The 19,319-nt window shown below is 41.9% G+C and overlaps 1 protein-coding gene across 1 annotated transcript in view; it reads right to left on the bottom strand.

Annotated features, from left to right (window-relative positions):
- Positions 1-1,778: 1,778 nt before the first annotated feature.
- LOC137159678 (cytosolic phospholipase A2 zeta-like) overlaps positions 1,779-19,319 on the bottom strand; it is a 32,222-nt gene continuing 14,681 nt past the window's right edge. Inside the window, exons 8-20 of the mRNA XM_067558143.1 lie at positions 17,979-18,148; positions 15,436-15,549; positions 13,403-13,440; positions 11,870-12,005; positions 11,200-11,336; positions 9,205-9,427; positions 8,263-8,377; positions 7,302-7,439; positions 6,846-6,953; positions 5,878-6,072; positions 4,768-4,934; positions 3,266-3,452; positions 1,779-1,999 (exon numbers count right to left, since the gene is read on the bottom strand). Of these exons, the coding sequence (XP_067414244.1) occupies positions 1,779-1,999; positions 3,266-3,452; positions 4,768-4,934; positions 5,878-6,072; positions 6,846-6,953; positions 7,302-7,439; positions 8,263-8,377; positions 9,205-9,427; positions 11,200-11,336; positions 11,870-12,005; positions 13,403-13,440; positions 15,436-15,549; positions 17,979-18,148 (1,949 nt within the window). The remainder of the gene's footprint in view (positions 2,000-3,265; positions 3,453-4,767; positions 4,935-5,877; positions 6,073-6,845; positions 6,954-7,301; positions 7,440-8,262; positions 8,378-9,204; positions 9,428-11,199; positions 11,337-11,869; positions 12,006-13,402; positions 13,441-15,435; positions 15,550-17,978; positions 18,149-19,319) is intronic.

Here is a 19,319-nt window from a genome sequence, read left to right as displayed (position 1 = left end):
CCAGGACTGCCTCCGTTGCCATGAGCAGTGCCAACGAACAGAGGTGCACTCCGAAGAGCTAGACGTACTAGAGCATCATCTCAGCACAGATGATTTCCAGTGCCGCTTGCCTTGTGGCCCTGCAGACCCCTTCGGTGACCGAGGTTGGCGCCACTCCAAACTCCTCAGTTCCAAGCTGGACTCTGGTGACTGGGTTCTACGTCATGGACTGCACAGTGCCGAGCCCTCCGACAGCGACCAGGTTCTGCACCGCCTCAGTGCGGGCGATCTCCTCGGTGCCAGGGATCTGGAACGGGAGCTGTCCGAGCGCTGCCTGGCAGACCTCAACCGGTAACGCCTCCTGGCCTGCGCTGCCTCCAGTGCCAGGGATCAACATCGGCACTGAGAGGGAGATTCCACGTCCTGTGTCAGAGCAGGTTGACTTGACGACGCTGACCTGAAGTGCGGTGCCGAGTCAAGGCTGGTGCCGGCGGTGCGCTCTGCACCGAGGTCACGCTCAGTGCCAAGGTGGAGCAGGCCGGCTCAGACGCCGGGCGGAGCACTGCCTCCATGAACAGTGCTTTCAATCGGATTTCTCAGTCCTTTTGAGTTCTTGGTTTAAAAGCCCTGAAGATCTTACACTTGTCCTTTCTGTCGGCTTCCCCCAAGCACTTAAGGCAACGGTCGTGGGGGTCACTGAGCGGGAAGGCCTTCCCGCAGGACACACACGGCTTGAATCCCGGCAACCAGGTCATAGCCCGGCCACTCTAAGTCCCAGCAGGGACTTGCCTTATCTCTAACTACTCTTAACAACACTTAACAACTACTTAACTAACTAAAACTAATTTAGAATATCAAACAAGTCAAAACAAGGGGAATAGCACTTGCTGAGAGCAAGGCTAGTTCCAGCAACCATCATGGGCAGAAAGAAGGAACTAAGAGGCCGTAGGGCTGGCAGCACCTCATATACCGCGACATGTGCGCGGGGCTCCAGGAGGCGCCAGAGCCAGCCCTACAGGATCTGCTAAGAGGAAAAAAGTTCCGGGAACCATACACTCACCTGTAGTGGAATGGACATGAGCAATCACTCGAAGAAGATCTGTAGAATATGGATCCAGAACTCACCCAAAGCTCAGAAACATTCTGGTTCTGGTGCATCTCCAATTCAAATTAAACAAATTCTGAACACTTATCTGTATTTATGCTTTCTGGAGACAGGAAAATAATATTTTCTTGGGAGCAGGTGAAGTAACTACATTTTTTACCTTCAATGAAAACATACCTGTTTTCAAAGTAAAACTCTTAAGCTAAACAATGCAGAGCACTTAAAAAAGCTTATGCCCTTCTCTTGTGCAAATACACACACCCTTATTATTAACCCTCCGCACTTCTTGATGCCATCCTGACGGTATTGAATATGGAGAGAAACCCTCTTTCCCCTGCAGAAGAGAAATTCTGGAGATTAGTTTACCAGCATTACATATGTGTCAATGGAAAAAGCATCACAGGCTTAATACCATTAGTTCACACACTGCACAAGAACACAAGAGCTCAGTAAGATATACAGACATGCGCCTATAAAAATATTTTAATGCTATTATTAAATCTCCATTCACACACTTCACCTAGAAGTGAAGTCTGGCTTATACATATTGTATTTGGAGAAGCAATGAAATATAATTAAGTTATCAGCTGTGTTTGTCACTTGCAGATACCTTAATGCTTCAGTGTTCTTGACTGAAACTTTCTTGTATTCAATGCCCTGCAACCAGTCAATATCCTAAATATAAGTCTGCATCTTATTCCTTTTTGGCATTCTTGAGCGCCCTTCTTTTCATGCCCAAAGCAAGGCCTTTTAAAATAGTGTCCTTGTTGTTCATAATATTGTAGCGGCTCAATTCCAGCAGTCTATCAAATTCATTGGGTTGATATGTGAAGTTCATAGTATAGTAAGGAGATTTTTCCCCTTCAATGGAGAAGTTGCCAAAGGATTTCTCATCTTCCGTCTCACGCTCTACTCCTGAAGACAGAAAAATCAGAAAACAACAATCTTCACAGATCCCCTTAACAAGATGCTCCCATGTTTATGCAGGAGCAGAAGGAGGTGCTACCATCTGTATGCTTTCATTGTTTATCATAAACCTGCCCACAAGTTGATGATAGATAGAGGATTCATTGGCTCCACCAACTCTGCAGATGGCTCTTTTGTCTTGCCTCTAGGTGCAGGGCAAAGTTCCTGACAAGGTGAAATAGGGGTGTGTGTTTGAAGCACTTTAACCACATGGGATTTTCAAACCCTATACTTAGTTCCTATCTCCACAGGCTGTGTGACTAGCTTTAATTCAGAAGTTTTTCAGCTACAGAGGGGAACCCAGATAAGCATGTCTTGTCCCCAGTACTTTTCAGCTTTGCATTCAAACCTCTGGACCATACATTTCTATATGCCAGTGTTGTTACTGTTCATAAAACCAAATATCTGAGGGCCATTGTCTTTATCTTAATACAAAATTTCAGCCTAAACTCAGACTACAACATTTAAAAAATGAGGCCAAAGCTATGCCAGAACCCCACCCTGAGGAATCCAGAATCTCTGGTAATGGAGTAAAAAGAGCTTCTGAAAGCTGGACTAACAGTACACCTGCATAACTATACTCTATATGACAAAAACTACCTTGGAATATTTGAATACATTAAAAACAGTTTTAAACAGATGATCCGTTCTACCTCTGACCAGCAGGTAGAGTAGGAAACATACAAACTTAATATTAGTGCATTTAATATAATAAATATTTTATCACTTTAAGTAGCACATGAATATTTTCTTGAGATATTGATGATGGATATTCTGGTGGCCAAAGTCCAATCATATAGTTACTGCTCCCAATGATTCTTCTTGTGCAGAGATCTACAGTACAAATTTGCAGCTGCACCGTTGTAGTATGTCTGGTGAAGACGCTCTAACTAAATGAGAGAGAACTCTCCAGTCGGCTTAATAATTCCACCTGCACAAGAAGTGGTAGCTATGTCAGCAGGAGAAGTTGTCCCAGCCACATAGCACTATCTATACAGGGGTAAGGTTGGTATAACTACAGGAGTGTGGATTTTTCACACCCCTGAGTGGTGTAGTTATACCAAAGTAAGCTTGTAGTGTAGACCAAGTGTAGGCCAAACCTTAAATTCTTAGGGCTCAATCCCATAAGATGCTAAGTACCCCCCGCCCCCAAATTATGGGGCTGAAAATGCTCAGCACCAGATATGACTGAACCCCTCATGCACATTTCTTTACCTGGTGCCTTGTATTTTTGGAATGTGTTGTTCACCAGTGGAAAGTGAAGCACTATGGGAACTTTTGGATTCTGAGCATCCATGAACATGTAACACTCCTTAGGCTTCTGCCTATCTGTCTCACTCACAACAATGTGTGGAAAGGGGATTTCCCGTTCTTCACAATACTTCTGGGCCTGATGCAGGACCTGCACTCAGATGACAAAAGTAAAGTTATTTTCTTTACTGGATGAGATCTAAAAATCAGGTGGTGCCAGATAGTCAAAAGAGCTCAGCTCCCCACTTAGGCACCTAAATAAAGATGAGACTTTTCAAGTGCATAACACCTCAAAGTTCCCATTCTGATTTATGGCTAGATTTACAGAAGTGCTGAAAAGAATATATGTCTACATAGTGCTTAACACAATGGGGCTTCAACCTCGGCTTCTAAGCACTATTGCAATATAAAAGTCATTATCAATAACAACAATGCATCTCTCTGCTTTGACTATTCCTATCTCTAACCATTACACAATACTACCCTCCCAAGCCAGGGACAGAATTCAGGATTCCCATTCTCCAGTATTCTACTTCTGTCTAGCCAATAGCTGGGTAACCCCACTGGCAAAGTGTGTGTCATGTCCCTCTGTAGTGACTACTCCACACACAGAAGAGCAATTATTCCTGTAGCTCAACTAAGTAAAGGTATGTGCTCGGAACATGAAAGTCCATAGTTCAGTCTCTGCTGATGATTCATATGGTAGGGGACTTTATGGTTGCAAGTGATCGAATTAATTTTTTCCAGTTTTCTTTTTTGGAAAATTGGTTTAAGTAACACCATGAGAAAACAGCCTTCAAACATATTTTATATTTCTTTTTAAATCTGTGTATTATGGTGTCCCACATTTCTGTCATTTGTCACACATTTTGATTATTGGTGTCACACACTGGCAGGTTTGAAGGAAGAGAAATTTGCTTTGAAATGTGTCTTTCTTGCATTTTTAAATCTGTCAAGGGCCCTCAGAGCCCTGAATGTGCAGTCTCACATAGAATTTCTAAATGTAAATAATGTCCATTTAACATGGCATTTTAAGTAAAGAAAAAATAGTTCATCTAATATGGAAATGGTTATTGTTTTAGGCGGATATTTGTCCATCAGGAATTGGACAGAGACCATCAATTAGTTTCAGGTAAATCACCTAACAGCCATCAGCTGGAAATCTACCAAACTGATCTTGGATTCATACCAGTGATCTACACGTTCATAGATTTTAAAGCCAGAAGGGATAAATATGATAATCTAATCTGGTCACCTGCATAATAGGCCACAAAATTTTACCCAGTAATTTCTGCAGCAAGCTCAAAAACTTGATGGACGGCTGTGTAATGCATTATATGCACTAACAACGATCTCAGTCACTGAGATATTTCTAAATCCGGCATTTGACTATTCTGAAGAGATCCATGATATCCTAGGCGGCATGCACATGCTTTTGCCTAATTCTGCTCCCTTTTGTCTCTCACCTCAAAAGGAGATTCCCAAGAGTAGTTGAATGACAAGATGACATCTACATCTCTCTGCGGCTGAAGCACCAAGGGAAAGGGAGAATTGATAGAGAAAACCCCATCTATCAAATACAGGCTGTCTTGCATTGGAGTTAGCTGGTTGGGAAAGGCATCCTGGTGAGTGCCTGAAAGACCCCAAAATCATACTGGTCACTGAAATACACAAAACACTTCAATCTAACTTCAGAGAAAAGGTGAAAATCATCTGAGACCTTAAGAAGAAATATTTAAATTCCTTGGAATTACATCAACTATACTCCCACCCTTCAACCCCTCTCCCCGCACGCATGCACGCACACTCTCTCTCTCTTCCACCCCCCCCCCCCCCCCAATCAAAATAAGTTACCCCCACCCTGGACACTCAGCAAAACAAGACAAACTAAAAAAGGTCTATACTTGATTACCACAGAAAAGCTTATAAAGCAATCACCACCACAGGATCCAAGCACTTCACATGCATTAACTAATCTATCCCCACAACACCCCTATAAGGTAGGAAGAGAAATTAAGTGACTTGCCTGCAGAAAGTCAATGGCAGAGCTCAAAACAGAACCCAGATCTCTCTAATCCTGATCCAATGCTCTAAGCACAAGCCCATCCTTCCTTCTGGGACAAATAAGTTTCATACACGGAAATTTCCAATACAGTCAAAAGGGATTTGGGGTGTTTTTGCTCTGACATATATAGGACAAAGTCTGCTGTCATGTACACAAGTACAACCCTGTCATTGAGGTTGCCTCTTTGTAAATGAAGACTGCATCTGGCGTTTCCACTGGTGGTTTTGGTGACTTTACTCATGGAGATGTCTGCTGCTGCTCGGGTTTGTAGAAACAACAACATGGTTTTAACTTGTTTTAAACAACAACTGCATTTTGAGCAGCCTTCCTTACTGCCAATTGAATGGTCTGCTCAAAGCAGCATCTTGTCCACTTTATAAGCTTTACAGCAGTATGAACTTGGATGACACATACTTGCACTGTCACTGACCTGTCACCTTACTCTTCCCAACTGCCCCCAATTCCTCCAACACACAGCCTGGTTTCTCTCATGCAGAATCTTGTTACCCACCTTTCCAGGCTACAAACTCCTTAGCACTGACATAGTCCCTGTGAAGGTACAGTCCACGCATGAAGTTGATCGTTTCCCCAGCAGAGAAGCGAGATTTAAATAAATCTTGAAATAAACGTGAGAAGGCTCCACCTGGCATGACCATTCGCCTTTCTAACTGTAAAGACTCCAGAGGCTGGCGTCCGCGAGCCTCATCTGCAAAAAGAAACAAACCAATCAGAATTCAGATCTCCTTGTCCAAACTCAAATTGCACTATGCTTGACCATTTTGCCCTGAGTTCAAGACACCAGCCATTTTATATTTACACTTTCCCCTACAACAGCTGGGATTTTAAACACAACAGCTATTGCTTTAGTGGGACTCATGTAGCTGATACCTGAAGCAATGTTTATTAACTCCCCACCTACAATAGAATGTTGGAAAAACAATTAAGAAACAGTTGTCTCCAACCTTGTTATACTAGAGTTAAAATCTGTAATATAGGTGGGACCTGCCCATGTCCCCACTTTGGACAGTGCATGGTTTTCACCTGGCTAAGGGGACATCTATAAGTACTATTTAAACTAGAAACTTCAAACGTATTGCAAGTGCTTCCGGGGACAACTGGGATGTTGCCAGATCCTATGACTCCCATTATAGTTGTAGTGCAAATAAGTCCGGAATCTGATGCTGTTGTGAACTTTGAAGAAGTTGCAGTACTGCCCAGTTTCTTTTTTTCTTCATTGTACTGGTAATGAGAACTTGTATTACAAACTGTATTACCCTTTCTTATCTCCTCTGTCAGCCCCTACACATATTGTTCCCATTATCTCAACTAAATGGGCTACCAGTAGGCAGTTCAGTTAAGTCCCTCCTAAATTATCTTCTTTTATGTTGTAAGAAGGGGTTCCTGACTTGAATGGAGGAGATATTTTCAAGGTCCTTTCATATGACTTTAAGAAAAGCCCACTGTCTGTCTATCCTTTACCTATAGCTTTGATGGCATCTTTCAGAGATTCTAAAAAGCCAACTTTTGAAGAAATCACCTCTTCCCAGATTTCATCTAGATTGGCAGCAAAGGCACTGGCCCATATTCCTGAAAAGAGAAAGAAGAGCAAGGAGATTATTAATTTAGGTACTCCAGAATTCTCAAGCACTGAACAGCATAACCAAACTCAGTTTCAGTACATCAGATACCTAACATTCAGGACAAAATTGGGATAGGACAGGTTATCTATAATAAATGTCTTGTTCAGTTAAGAGGACTGAGAGTATAGTTAGATTCTTAACAGTCTCCAGGAGCAACATCTTATGCAGCTGTGCAGCTGTTAATATAAGTCACTAAAAATGAAATACCTGATTATTCTTAACCTTCTCATCAATATGCATCAAGTTACAATGCTATAAAGCATAACAGAATGTTTCTAGTAGCATCAGATCTTACCCTGCAGAAAGCAAATTCTGGGTTCCAGACGTTTCCCAAGTAGCAGCCCATTGAAGAATTCACAGCCAAAATCTTCTATGCAGATAAAGGCTCCATACTTGTAGATACCAAACTCATAGGGTGTGAACTCACACCACTCTGAGAAAGGGTTAACAAAGATAATTATCTCACAAATACATCTGAACAAACATTTTCATTCCCTTCCAGTGAGAATGGCTTAGAGAACAATTGTTTTTCTTAATCCCATACCAGTGCTGTTTATGGTGCAAGGCGTAACCCTCCCAGATGACAATGGCTAATTCATTAATGTCATAATAGGAGATTCTCCCACATACAACTTATTTATGGCATGGGAGCAACATGACTGACAGGAGGTTTATTTAACAGAGATTCATGGAAATTCACTATTAAGACTTTTCACCAGCATCAGACATTGATATTTTTAATGGGGACAGAAAGGGGTGAAGAATGGATTTAAAGAAGTATTTTCATCTCAATAACAGGAAGAATTAGGAAATCAGAGTTGCAAATCAGCCAAACAAAATTTCAATCTGTCATATCAGGATTCCAAAGTGTGTTGGTGACAAAAAACAAAAAAACATTAAATAAAGATGTGCATATGCCCACACAGAGATACATCCCAAATAAACAATGTCAGTTCAAGAGAAGACCTGCTACTGAACACATCATTACAAATATTTAAAAATGAATGGAAAGTTAAGTATACATAACGGGGAACCCTGACCCCAATGAAGTAAATGGCAAATCTTTCATTGAGAATTTAATGGGAACAGGATTTCACCCAGTAAATTCAATACAGCCAGGGTATGAAGGAGAGTTTATATTGCTGCCCACCATCATTACTGTGCTGTGATAAGATTTGAGACTGGACAAAAATAATTAAAACTGGGGGGAAATGCTATTTACAGATTTTAGAGGAAAAAAACACTTCGTTTTATACCTGTAAATTCATGGCTACCGACATTGGGCTTCACATTGACAGCTGCATAGATAGGGAAGGGGTTCTGTCCCCACCTGACTGCTGACTGCTGGTCAGACAGCTTCGATGGATCCTGCTGGATATGGCAGGGAAAAGTCGTGTCATTTTGGTATTCAGTTTTGCCATTAAATAAAAGGTTCCTCTTGCCCTTGCAATACTATGTGACTGATGTGACCAATCACACAGCATGAATAGTGAACAACTCAGACAACATTCTCAAACAAATTCTCTTTAGTTTTTCATAGGCTTTTTTAAAACTCAGGGTCAAACTAACAGGGGATCTCATCTTACGGTATTTCCACAATCCAGAAATTGAAATAACATGAGAAAAGAAGTAGATAGATCTCAATGTTTGGTTCTCATAAAGGATTCCTTGAGGCATCAGAAGAGACAATAAAAATATAAAAGCAAATACAAAGCATTGGTCACACATACCTACTGAGCAAAATACTGTGGGCCAGGGATTCTGGAGTTCTAACCCGATCTGTCCCTTACTCAGCATGTTGCCTTGGACAAGTAATATAACCTCTCTGTGTCAGCTACATCATCCGCAAAAAGGAGTAACGCTTATCTATCTCAGAAGTGTTATAAAGATGAGTTAGCTAATGGTTGTGAGACATTTTGAAAATATAAAATGCTATGTATTTATGATTATCATAGGATAATTATAATTATATTAGGATGGAATATGTTTATGATTAACATGGGATAATCACATGGGATTTTAATCACCATTAGATATTATTTAAAGTTTTAATTTCTCCTGTAAAACTCTGTTTATCTCTGGGAGATGCTTAGGAAGTGTTCCACAAGTCTGAAGAGATAAGTTACCTGAGGCTTCAAACAGGTTTGCTAAGCTCCTATTATGAAGACAAACAATTCACAATCCAAGAGCCTCATTACCTTCTGATGTAAGAAATATTCTATGATAAGGCCCCACAAATCCGTGAGTGTGACCTTCCGTCCTTCTTTCTCCAACAGGATCAGCTGTTGGAAGTAATACACCAGTCGTTCAGCAGAAAATGCCCCAACTTTGCTGCTGGTCACAAGTTTCCGAGCAGCGCTAATTGCATCCTGGAGGTCTTCGTGGGACCAGTGAGGGTATTTGTAGAGTTTAGATAAACACCTAGTAAAATGTCCAAGTTTTTCAGTAAACAACAAATTTTTACACACAATACCAAATGTCTGGAGAAAGATGGCTGCCCTCCCCCCCGTTGTGATTCGAACAGAACTGAAAGTAACATCACTGTTTTTATTTAACAACTTCTTTCATTTATAGTCTATAGCGCCTAGGAATTTGCTTGCATATTAAACAATTATATGGTCGGTCACAGTTTGGGCCCATTGATGGCATATGAGTTTTCCATTTCAGGAGGCTTACACATGTGTGTCAGAAGATCCCGGGAAGTGGGAGAGGGGCCCACCGGCACCTGGACGGCCCCACCCCAACTCCACCTCTTTCCCTGAGACGCCACCCTCAATCCACCTCTTCCCACCCCCACTCTGCCCTCTCTTTCAAGTTCCCCCTCCACCCCTGCCAACCTGCCACTCACTCCTCTCGACTTCTTCCCCTGAGGCCCACCCGCATGCTCCTCTCTGCAGTGGAAGAGGCAGAGCGGGGGCAGGGCAGGCCACAGTTCGGGCACCTATTTCACCCCTCACTTCTAAGGAGCTCTGCTTCCAGCACTCCAAAGGTAGCAGGCCAACACACCTCCAAAGAGAAGTGATCCACACTGCATCCACGGCATTTGTCCTCCTGGATGGTCAGCCTTTTTGAGGGTGGCTTAGCCTCCCCCAGTCTCTTATACCACTGCCCTTGTTTGGGCCTCAAAATTCCATTCTCTTCAAGTCATAATATCATATTTTTATATATACCTTCAGACTTTCAGTAAAGACTTAATTATTAGCATGAAGAAACTTTCCTAAAACTACAATTACCATAGTCATCTAATGTCTGAGGCTTCTTGTGTCCCCTTTTTTCTTTACCCCAGTACCCTGGACAACTCTAGACACACCCACCCTTTTCCAGCACCTTCCCTCTAACTTAATTCACATTATTTTTCTTAATACCTAAACACACTTTACACACCTTTCTACAAACTGATTTATTTTAAAGCGACATGGGCTTGTACCTTGATTTTTCCACTACAAATTTGATATTACTAAAATCTCATTTCTTCGAAAAAGGAATTTCAGTGATAAAGGGACTAAGGCCTCAGAAAGATGGATCTATTCATTGACAATGGAGGTAGTTTGAAATCCTTTGATAAGAATTATGTTAATGGAAATATTGTATGGATTGATGAAAAATGCTCTCTTTAAAAAGAGGGGGGCAACAATATTAGATTTTACTTTCCTGTTTCTTCTTTTCCATTCACTGATTTGGGGGACAGAAGGGGACTAATTCAGATTCCCCTCTCTCCCTGTGATTTACAGTAGATGCTCATTAGTAGCAGCATATCAGTGCCCTTTTGCTATGTTACTCCTAAGCAGCTGTTTCTGTAATGGGGAGTGTTGACAATTCACAGTAGGGAACGTTCCCAGGGAAAACGTTGTTCGTAAGTAGCAGTTGCTCTTACAAGGTTTTGCTGCAAACAAGCGTCTACTGTACTGTACTGAGCATACTGCAAAGCTCACCTTTTTCCTCCCTTAGTTAAGGCTGTTGAGAGGGTGCAGACCAAGGTGAGTTTATTTATGAGCAGTCCTTTGGCTATATTTATGCCATAATTTTTAACTTATGGGAGAGGCACCCAAAGCATAGATAGGCATCTATAGACACATTTCAGAAACGTGAAGGATAATTAAATAAGTAACCAGATAAATACAGAGACTATAGAAATATATGAGCTTTTCACTGAATCATTCATGTTGGTAAAAGTGAAAGTTCCAGTTACATACCAGGTGGATCCTGAGATTCCACACATATACATCAGGATATCCAAGAGGTCAAGCTTCTGGAGTCCGGAGAGATTGCCATAGAAAGCAGTCATAGCTCTCATCCCACCTCCTGATCCCACTACTGCCACCACAGGGATCTACAAAGATAGAAAAATGAAAGGCTATGAAAAACAAATGCAATTAAATACACTGCATTACATACATATATATTTAATATTATACACAAAGTTCATTTGGTTTGAGATTTCATTTAATGGATTTTCTCATTCTATATAAAAATGAAATATGGAGAGGTAGTGAGATAGACGAGTATTCCTATAAAAGGACTCCGTTGATATTAAAAAGCCTGAGCCCACTATGTCCAAATCTTCTGCTTATTTATGTTCTGTAATTTTATCTAAGTGCCTGAGCAGCCATTTGGGACAGCAAACAGAGATAGTTAGCAGCTCAAATAGCTTTCCCCTGTTCTTTGGTGGGGGTTTTCTGGGTTGTTTGTCCCTGTTCTACTCCTGTGAGTCCAAGACTGTCTCTTGTATATTGAGCTGGCTTTTCAAAACCTGTGTGCTTACAATCTATTTCCCCATTAAACTTAGGTTGACAGACAGTACAATTATCTGCCCCTAAAGCTCATCACAAAGGACTGAAATCTCTAAAAAAGGAAATTTCATACCTCATCTTTCTTGGGTTTCTCTGGCAAGCCAAGGGTCTTCTTTAGGGCAGAAGAAACTACTTTCTTCCTCATGTCCAAAAATTCTCTCTCTCCTTTGCAGAGGTCAAAACTGATGCGTACATCAATATCCTGAGAGCTACACCCACAAGCAAGAGTAGAGGGAAGGAGAACGGAAATGGCAAAAGAGACAGATGAATTTTCAGAGACTACACTTGAGACCATCCCTGTGATTTTTGTACACTGCCTCAAAAGTTAAGATCAGCTGAAAAGAAATTAAATGCATTTATTTTTCCTTGGTTTTCATTAATATTTGTGTTGTATTCTTGTTTATGCTTCATCAGTATCTATTTTTAAAGAACCAAGCTGTCCAAGTGACAAGAGTCATGAGAAATCAGAGTTTGTCCTGTCTCTGGAACAGTTTTCTCACTTCAGCATTCCAGACCAACTACACACTTCCTTCAAGACCCTCTTAAAAGGCCTCACATCTTCAGGATAGCCTCACAAAAACAAAGCTTCCAACCCGGGTCTCTTCCATCAGATAATTAAACATTAAAAAACAAAATAAAAAATATTTTAAAAATTGTACCTGACAAGTCTGTTCAATCACCTATACAATTTCTCAGATGATACATGAGTAGAAAAATGTGTATACATACAGTCAAAAAAGCAGAGAATACACTCTTTAGATAAGTGCATTACAAGAATAGTTAGCATCAAAGCAACTGAAGTTAATTCTAAAGTTCTTCCACTTACAATATTGTTCAGTCACTTCACTTTTAAGCTATATCCCTTTCCCTTCCCCGCTTTGCATTTTGCTTTTTTCCCACCATAAGCTCTTTGAAGAAGGCCTCTGACTCCTTACATCTTTGCCGAGAGCCCAGACACCTCAACAAAGCCATCAAAGTACCAATATATCTAAAAGAACTTTAACAATCTTTCTGAAAAAGGTGGATATAAAATCTGATTAGAGGAAAGCTGTAAACATTCAACAGGTTGAAAATATTTTGAATGTGTATTAATGACATGATGTGTGATTTACACTATCTGCCTGCTATGTCTAAAACAGCTCAAGAATTAGCTCTGCTTTGAAAAAATATTATCTACCAATAATGAGAGACATTTTATTGTTTGGAGAAGAGTGCTAGCTCTCCTGACCACGCTCACACCCACATCAGTTTGTAGACAAAAAGTCCGTGTATTGCTATTTAAAGCAACTTTTTCAGATGTGACTTCAGTAAGCAATTCTTCAGCACTCAGTCCCAAGTTAGTTATAATTTCAGTTCTTTTTCTGAGCACACAGATACGATGAGTTTCCAGTATAAGAAAAACTGATTCTACAGTCAAGTTACAGTGAACTGATACAATTGAAGAAAAACCCTCTACAATAGCAACCTTTTTTCACTTGAGACAGCCAAGTAAAATGAATGGTAAGTATAACTGAGACAGTTAAAACAGTTACCAAGATAGTTTATAAATGACAACAGTATTTGCTCATCACATGTTCTTTTAGGAATTTCTGGGTATCTGACTCACCTCTCTTCAACCTTCACAGTCATATCCACACCTTGTCCCTGGAAAAAAGGAACAATCCTGAATCACAGGATAGTTTTACAGATGCTCTCACCAATGAAGCATAAAGAATATCCACAGCTTATCATAAAAAAACTATACAAGCCAACTTGAAGACAGGCCATGTTATGTTTGCACCATTCACAAAGAACAAATACATGCTTTAGTCAGAGTGATCCTTATTGTAGATTAAGAAAACAAGAAAGGCCACCAATAAAGTCACCATAAGGGAACACAGCAGTGTACGTCTCCTCTGAAAGTCAAAACTGACTGGATTTTCAACTTTTCTGTAAGCCATTTTTGTGAGCAACCAATATGTGCAAAGTCATGAAATTCCGCATGTAGCAATAGTGTGACAGTTTTTGGTAACTGGAATGCTGGCTAAGGCAATAAATACACAACATTTTGACAAATTTTAACAAAAAGAGCTAACTTTAGTTCATTAACATAATCCTCTGTCTTCAGCACACGAGTCCAACATGGCAGAAGATTTTGGACATGAAAGTTAATGGAACAGAAGTTTTCATGCATCACAGCTCATGTGACAGAAGATTCTGGAGGCTCCTCCTAACAGTTCATTGAAGATGACAAAACGCTTATTATGAGCAAACCCATCAGTATAACCATAGAGATTATAGGAATAAAAACATAGTCCGTGCATATCTCGTGACAGAGCCAACAACCCCCTGTGTTTGACCTTCCATGCCATCTTTGGGTAAAGCTCAATCACTTCAGATGTGCTGCTAATAACTATGTGACTGACTCCCCACTTCACCGATGTGGCCAGTGAGAAGATATAGGCGATGTAGATGAAGGGTGCACCCATTTGCAAGGGCTGCCCTGGTCCAGCATGGACTTGCACAATGCCTTTCCCTCAGCTACTGAATGGTTAAGACACTTGGACTAATACACTTGATTTGACTGCCTATGTAGATGATATACACCTCACAGGCAGAGAGCCAAGGGCCTGAAGCAGGGAGAGAGAGGTATTAAAAGAATGGAAACATGAGACAAGCCACTGCCAGATTGACAGAGGGAGGAGCAGGTTTAGTTAGCAGGCAAAATACTTCTTGTGATTGCTCATCTCAAATCAACACTGACATCTCATTTCTGCCCATCTCCATAAAAAGGTCTTCAACCAGCAAGACCAAACAGATAAAATGCTGAACTGAATAGGAAATAAAAGAGGTCAATGAATTTACACACCGTTTTCTCTGTTTTAGTTGATGCTTTAAATTAACCTTTGAATTGTAGATGAGATTTCACTCCTTCCTCCTAGTCCCCACATTTCAGAGATGACCGCTCCAAATGTATTGTGAGGCAGCAATAATGTGAGAGTAACTGCTCATTTAGAGACAGACTATAAAAGGGGTTAGTTACCATGGGTGTCCACAGCTGAATCCAGGACATTTCCCAGAGCATGTCTCTGCTCTCTAACAGCCTGTCAGGAAGACGAAAGGGGTAGGATTTCTGAGTCAAACCCAATTGCAAACCTGAAGGTCAGGTTAATGTGAGAGGACAGGGGTAATATTACAGGGAAAATGAAAGTCTTAAAGGGAGACATAGTGGTATGCTTATCCCTATCAGTCCCCTCCTTCACTCCTACCCTCCACTTCCATTATAATATTGTCCCTCTCTTTACATTCCTTATTTGCTCTAACAATCAGCCTTCTCCTCCTCTTTATTTCCCTCTATTCTCAATTGAAAGCCTTTCCTCCCTCAACATGCCCCTTCCTCCATTCCTTATCTGTGACTCATCCATCCCTTTCCTGTCCATCTCACTGTAGCACCTAGCAGCTCCAGTCATACACTATCCTCATTGTACTAGGGTGTAAACACATTGTAAAAGACAGCCTATGTCCCCAAATGCTTCTGCCTTAAAAAGAACATGAACAGTAACAAAAGAACAACATAGAGCTTAAAAGTACAAAGCTTAACTTAGTCATCACCGCTTACACGGCCCAAAAAAACCTGTGTATAGAATGAGAGACTATTACCTTTCCTAGTGGAATGCTAATTTCAACTTCCTGTCCAAGAGGAAGTGTTGCAAGAGGGACTGATCCCGTCCCTAAGCGTGCAGTGTGCATTTTCAGATCCTCACTCCATCCCTCCTAGGAATTAAAAAGCTTGGTTTACTTACAGAGAAAACTGTTTGTCTACATTTATAGAGGCATGCTTCCATCATTCAAGGTCCTGTACGCTTTTTATAAAAACCTACCACTTAAATATGTGCTATTGGTACTAACAGAAAACTATATGTTCACTGTTCAAATGAGTAAAAATGGCTGGTGGTTTAATTATCCAATAACAAAATTTTTATTATGTCACAGTTCAAGTGGAGAAGTGCAATTCAGGAAAAGATGTCTGTAATAATAATATCTCCTTTAAAGCTAACTTAAAAAGTTAAAAATCACAAGTTCACATTACATAAACAATTCTGACCTACCCAATTCATACATTAGAGAGAAACATTCCCAAAGACCAGCAACTAAACTTGCCCTTTGAACCCAGACACATGGTAGTATATGAAAGCCCAATCCTATTGCCACTGAAATCAATAGTCCTATTTCTTTTGACTTCAATGGAGCTTGACTATGCCCTTTAATAAACCTAAATGGCTCAGCAAGTTGGAACCTTTAGATCCACCGCACAGACCTCTGCCACTTGAGCTAACGGAGTAATTGATAGCAGTAGTAGGTTGTTATCCTCTCTGTGGCCCAGAACTAGAGGGGATGGGATACTTTGCTGGGCAGTTTCACAGCTATTTGCTGACAGCAGAGGAATAACGAGACTCAGAAACCTTGGGTTCCATTCCAGGCTCTGGATCAGAGTTCGTTCTAGTGGGCACAGCCTCTTCTGCCCATTTTCCACCAAGGTTTACCCCTTCAACCGTGTGTCCTCCATCCTGTCTCTGTTCCAGCCCTGTTCCTTCCCCACTCCTAGGTCCTTGCCCCAGTCCTATTCTTCTCATCTGGTTAGTCCAAGTCTCCTTGCCCAGCAACTCCTAGTCTCAACTTCTCCAGACTTTCCATCCAGTCACCTCCCCCACTCCCAATCTGAATCCTTTTGCCCAGCCATTCCTAGTTCCCCACCACCCTACCTCTTCCCCTTGTCTCCAGTCTTCTGGCCCAAGCAGTCCCAGTTTCCCCCTCCTCATCAAACCTGTTGCTCCACACCCACCAGCCTCCAGTCTTCCTCTCCGGGTGCCTTGTCCAATCCCAGTGCCCCCCACCCTGTCTCCATGTTCCAATCTCTTTGCCCAGACAGTCCCAGTTCTCCCCTGCACTCTGGCTCCTTCTTGGATCTGTTCTGTCTCTCATCTCCTCACCCCACTGATTCCTAGTCTTATTTATTCCTAATCCTTGTTTAGGCACTTCCAATCTCCCCCCAGCTCCTCATCCAATCTCAGTTTCCCCACCCCAACCACTGGCTCCCAGTCCCATCCATTTCCCGCCCCAACTCCCAGTCCACTTGTCCAGCCAGTCCCCCTCCATCTGATTCGCAGTTTCTCTCCCCCTCCTCACCAGACTCAAGTCCCAGTCCATCCCCTAGACTCCTTGTTCCAGTCCCCTACCCAACCTACCCCTCCAAGTCCAGCTCTTGTCCCCTCTACATTTGAGTAAGGCAGATTCCTCCTCCACACTGCCTGGGTGTCAGCAGGAGGGTCATTCAGCGCACAGGAGAGACAAACTCCCTTGCCCCCCAGTTCCAGTGCCGGGGCCCACCACAGTCCACAGCAGTCCAGAACTGCAATTGCAGGGAAGTTCTGCTTAGCTCTAAGGTGGAGCATGCCCAGTGTGGATGGAATACTCAGGGAATTCAGCTGCAAAACTCTAGCATTTCTCTACTGACCATGTGCAAACTGCAATTTTTCAAGGGCTACTAAATTGGTCAGATTTGGACAGATTTTCATAGGCATAGCGAAAGGAATATCTCTGACACAAATACCACCCTCTCCCCCCCCACCAAATGTCAAGTCCTGGCTCCACAGCAGGGGGTGCTTGTGATTCTCAAAGAAGAAGTTACTTGTTTTGTTTTAACATGGGCAAAACAACATATTTTTCCCTAGCCATGTTCTCAGGAATACCTTGATCATCGTGGCTGAATTTTTCCAAAATAATTCAGCCTGAGGCAGATATCTGGCAGTAAAATTTCAGCCCAAATGATTAACATTTGGTAAAGTTATGAGCAAAAAAACCCATCATCTTTTAATTGGAAGTGTTGGGCCACTTTAATAACAGCCGGTACCAACCAGCCCCACCCTATAATTATTTGTTGTGTATTTTCACATCCAATAGTTCACATAAATAGATCCTATTTTAACATAATGGATTTATTTTCATGAACAAGTGTAAGAGCTAGGTCTACACTATGTCAACTTTGTCTCTAACACTACTTGTCTAACAGGGGTAGTATATAGAATTATTATGAACGGAGCATAAGTCAGGACACCAGTGTCATTTTCAGGAGCCGAGGACCTGGCTTCAGAATGGATTTCCCTGGGTAGTGGATTAAGCCTCTGGAAAATGCTGTTTCTCACCTCTAGGACAGTTGTCGTTTGCAGCAGCTCCAAGTGCAGCTCCGGGCAAATTTCTCTGTCTACGTGGAAGAGAAATGGGATCTTCCTTCTCTCTTCTGAATCGGCACTGCAGAAAGTGGATGACCGATTCTCAAAGGCCCCTGGCACCGACAACTTGACCTGACAGTTCTCTGAATAACCAAGTGAGAGGTTTAGCTCACACAATTCAGAGCATAAAGACAGAAAAGGAAATCAATAATATACTACTCTAGATTACAATCACCTCTCCTCAGGTGAACTCACATCCTCCAAACCAAGTTCCACATTGATTCCCCAACACCCTCCTAACAATGCTGCTCCTCTGATCATCTTCAGTGGTTAAACCTATACATGCACCTAGCAACATTAAGAGGTGTTTCCTGGTTTCCAGTTGTAGGTTCTGGTCACTGCACCCAACATGGATATGGTGACAGCACAGGTATGTTTGCTGTGCCCCCAGCATTGCAGACAGCATTGAGGGACTGCATTAAGTGCAAGGTGGGAATTTTGTCTGCATGGATTTTGATGGGGAGGGGGCAATGTTATTTTATAGAATATCTACAGAATTACCCTTGTTTGTCCCAGCTGTCCTGCTCAGTGTCCCCAGTGAACCCTGTGTAGGAATGCCAGTATGCACCCTTTGCCAACCAGGTGAACAAAATGACCACTAGAAATGAACCAGACAGGCCTCCTGAAGGTCCTTACCAATGTTTTGTATAGCACTCCATAACAAGGGGAAGTGCAGTTCTCCATCATATCCTCTTGCACTCAACCCCTGAATTGGATGGATATGTCAAAGAAAAGACATACCTGTCACAGTTCAAGGCAACTGCACCCATATTCTCCCCTTATAGTCCCCCAAGTGTACCCACATAAGGCTCCCAGCTCTTCAACTCTCCTCTCTTGGGCAGCGGCCACATCTCTCCCCCTCCTGACCAGAGTTTTTCCAGGCTGCACAGTTCCCTGCCTACACTGTGATATCCCCAGACTGAGTCAACAGGCCAGCATCAGTGCTTTGCTTTCTCTTTGAAGCTATGAACAGCTGTAATTGCCAACAGTTATAAGTTACCATGCAGCGCTTTCTAAGCAAGCTCATTTATTCTTAAGGTGAAAGAATTATAGAGAACACACACTAAAAACAATAAAAAACCTACATGCATGCTAATAAGCTTATCAGAGACCACCCCTCAACTCCAGGAAGGGCTCTGTTAGATGTCAGTCCTTCAAACCCCACAAAGGATTTTTTCTGTTATTTCAAGTTCATAACAGTCACAAACAGCTCAGTCTTTCCTTTACACAGCTTGGGCCTTTGATTCTGGCCTC

The sequence above is a fragment of the Emydura macquarii genome, unplaced genomic scaffold, assembly GCF_026122565.2.
Source record: "Emydura macquarii macquarii isolate MOO-44397 ecotype Brisbane River unplaced genomic scaffold, CSIRO-AGI_Emac_v2 contig_1876, whole genome shotgun sequence".
Taxonomy (NCBI): domain Eukaryota; kingdom Metazoa; phylum Chordata; order Testudines; family Chelidae; genus Emydura; species Emydura macquarii.
The sequence above is the reverse complement of the archived record's forward strand: the minus strand, read 5'-3'. Positions and strand labels throughout refer to the sequence as shown.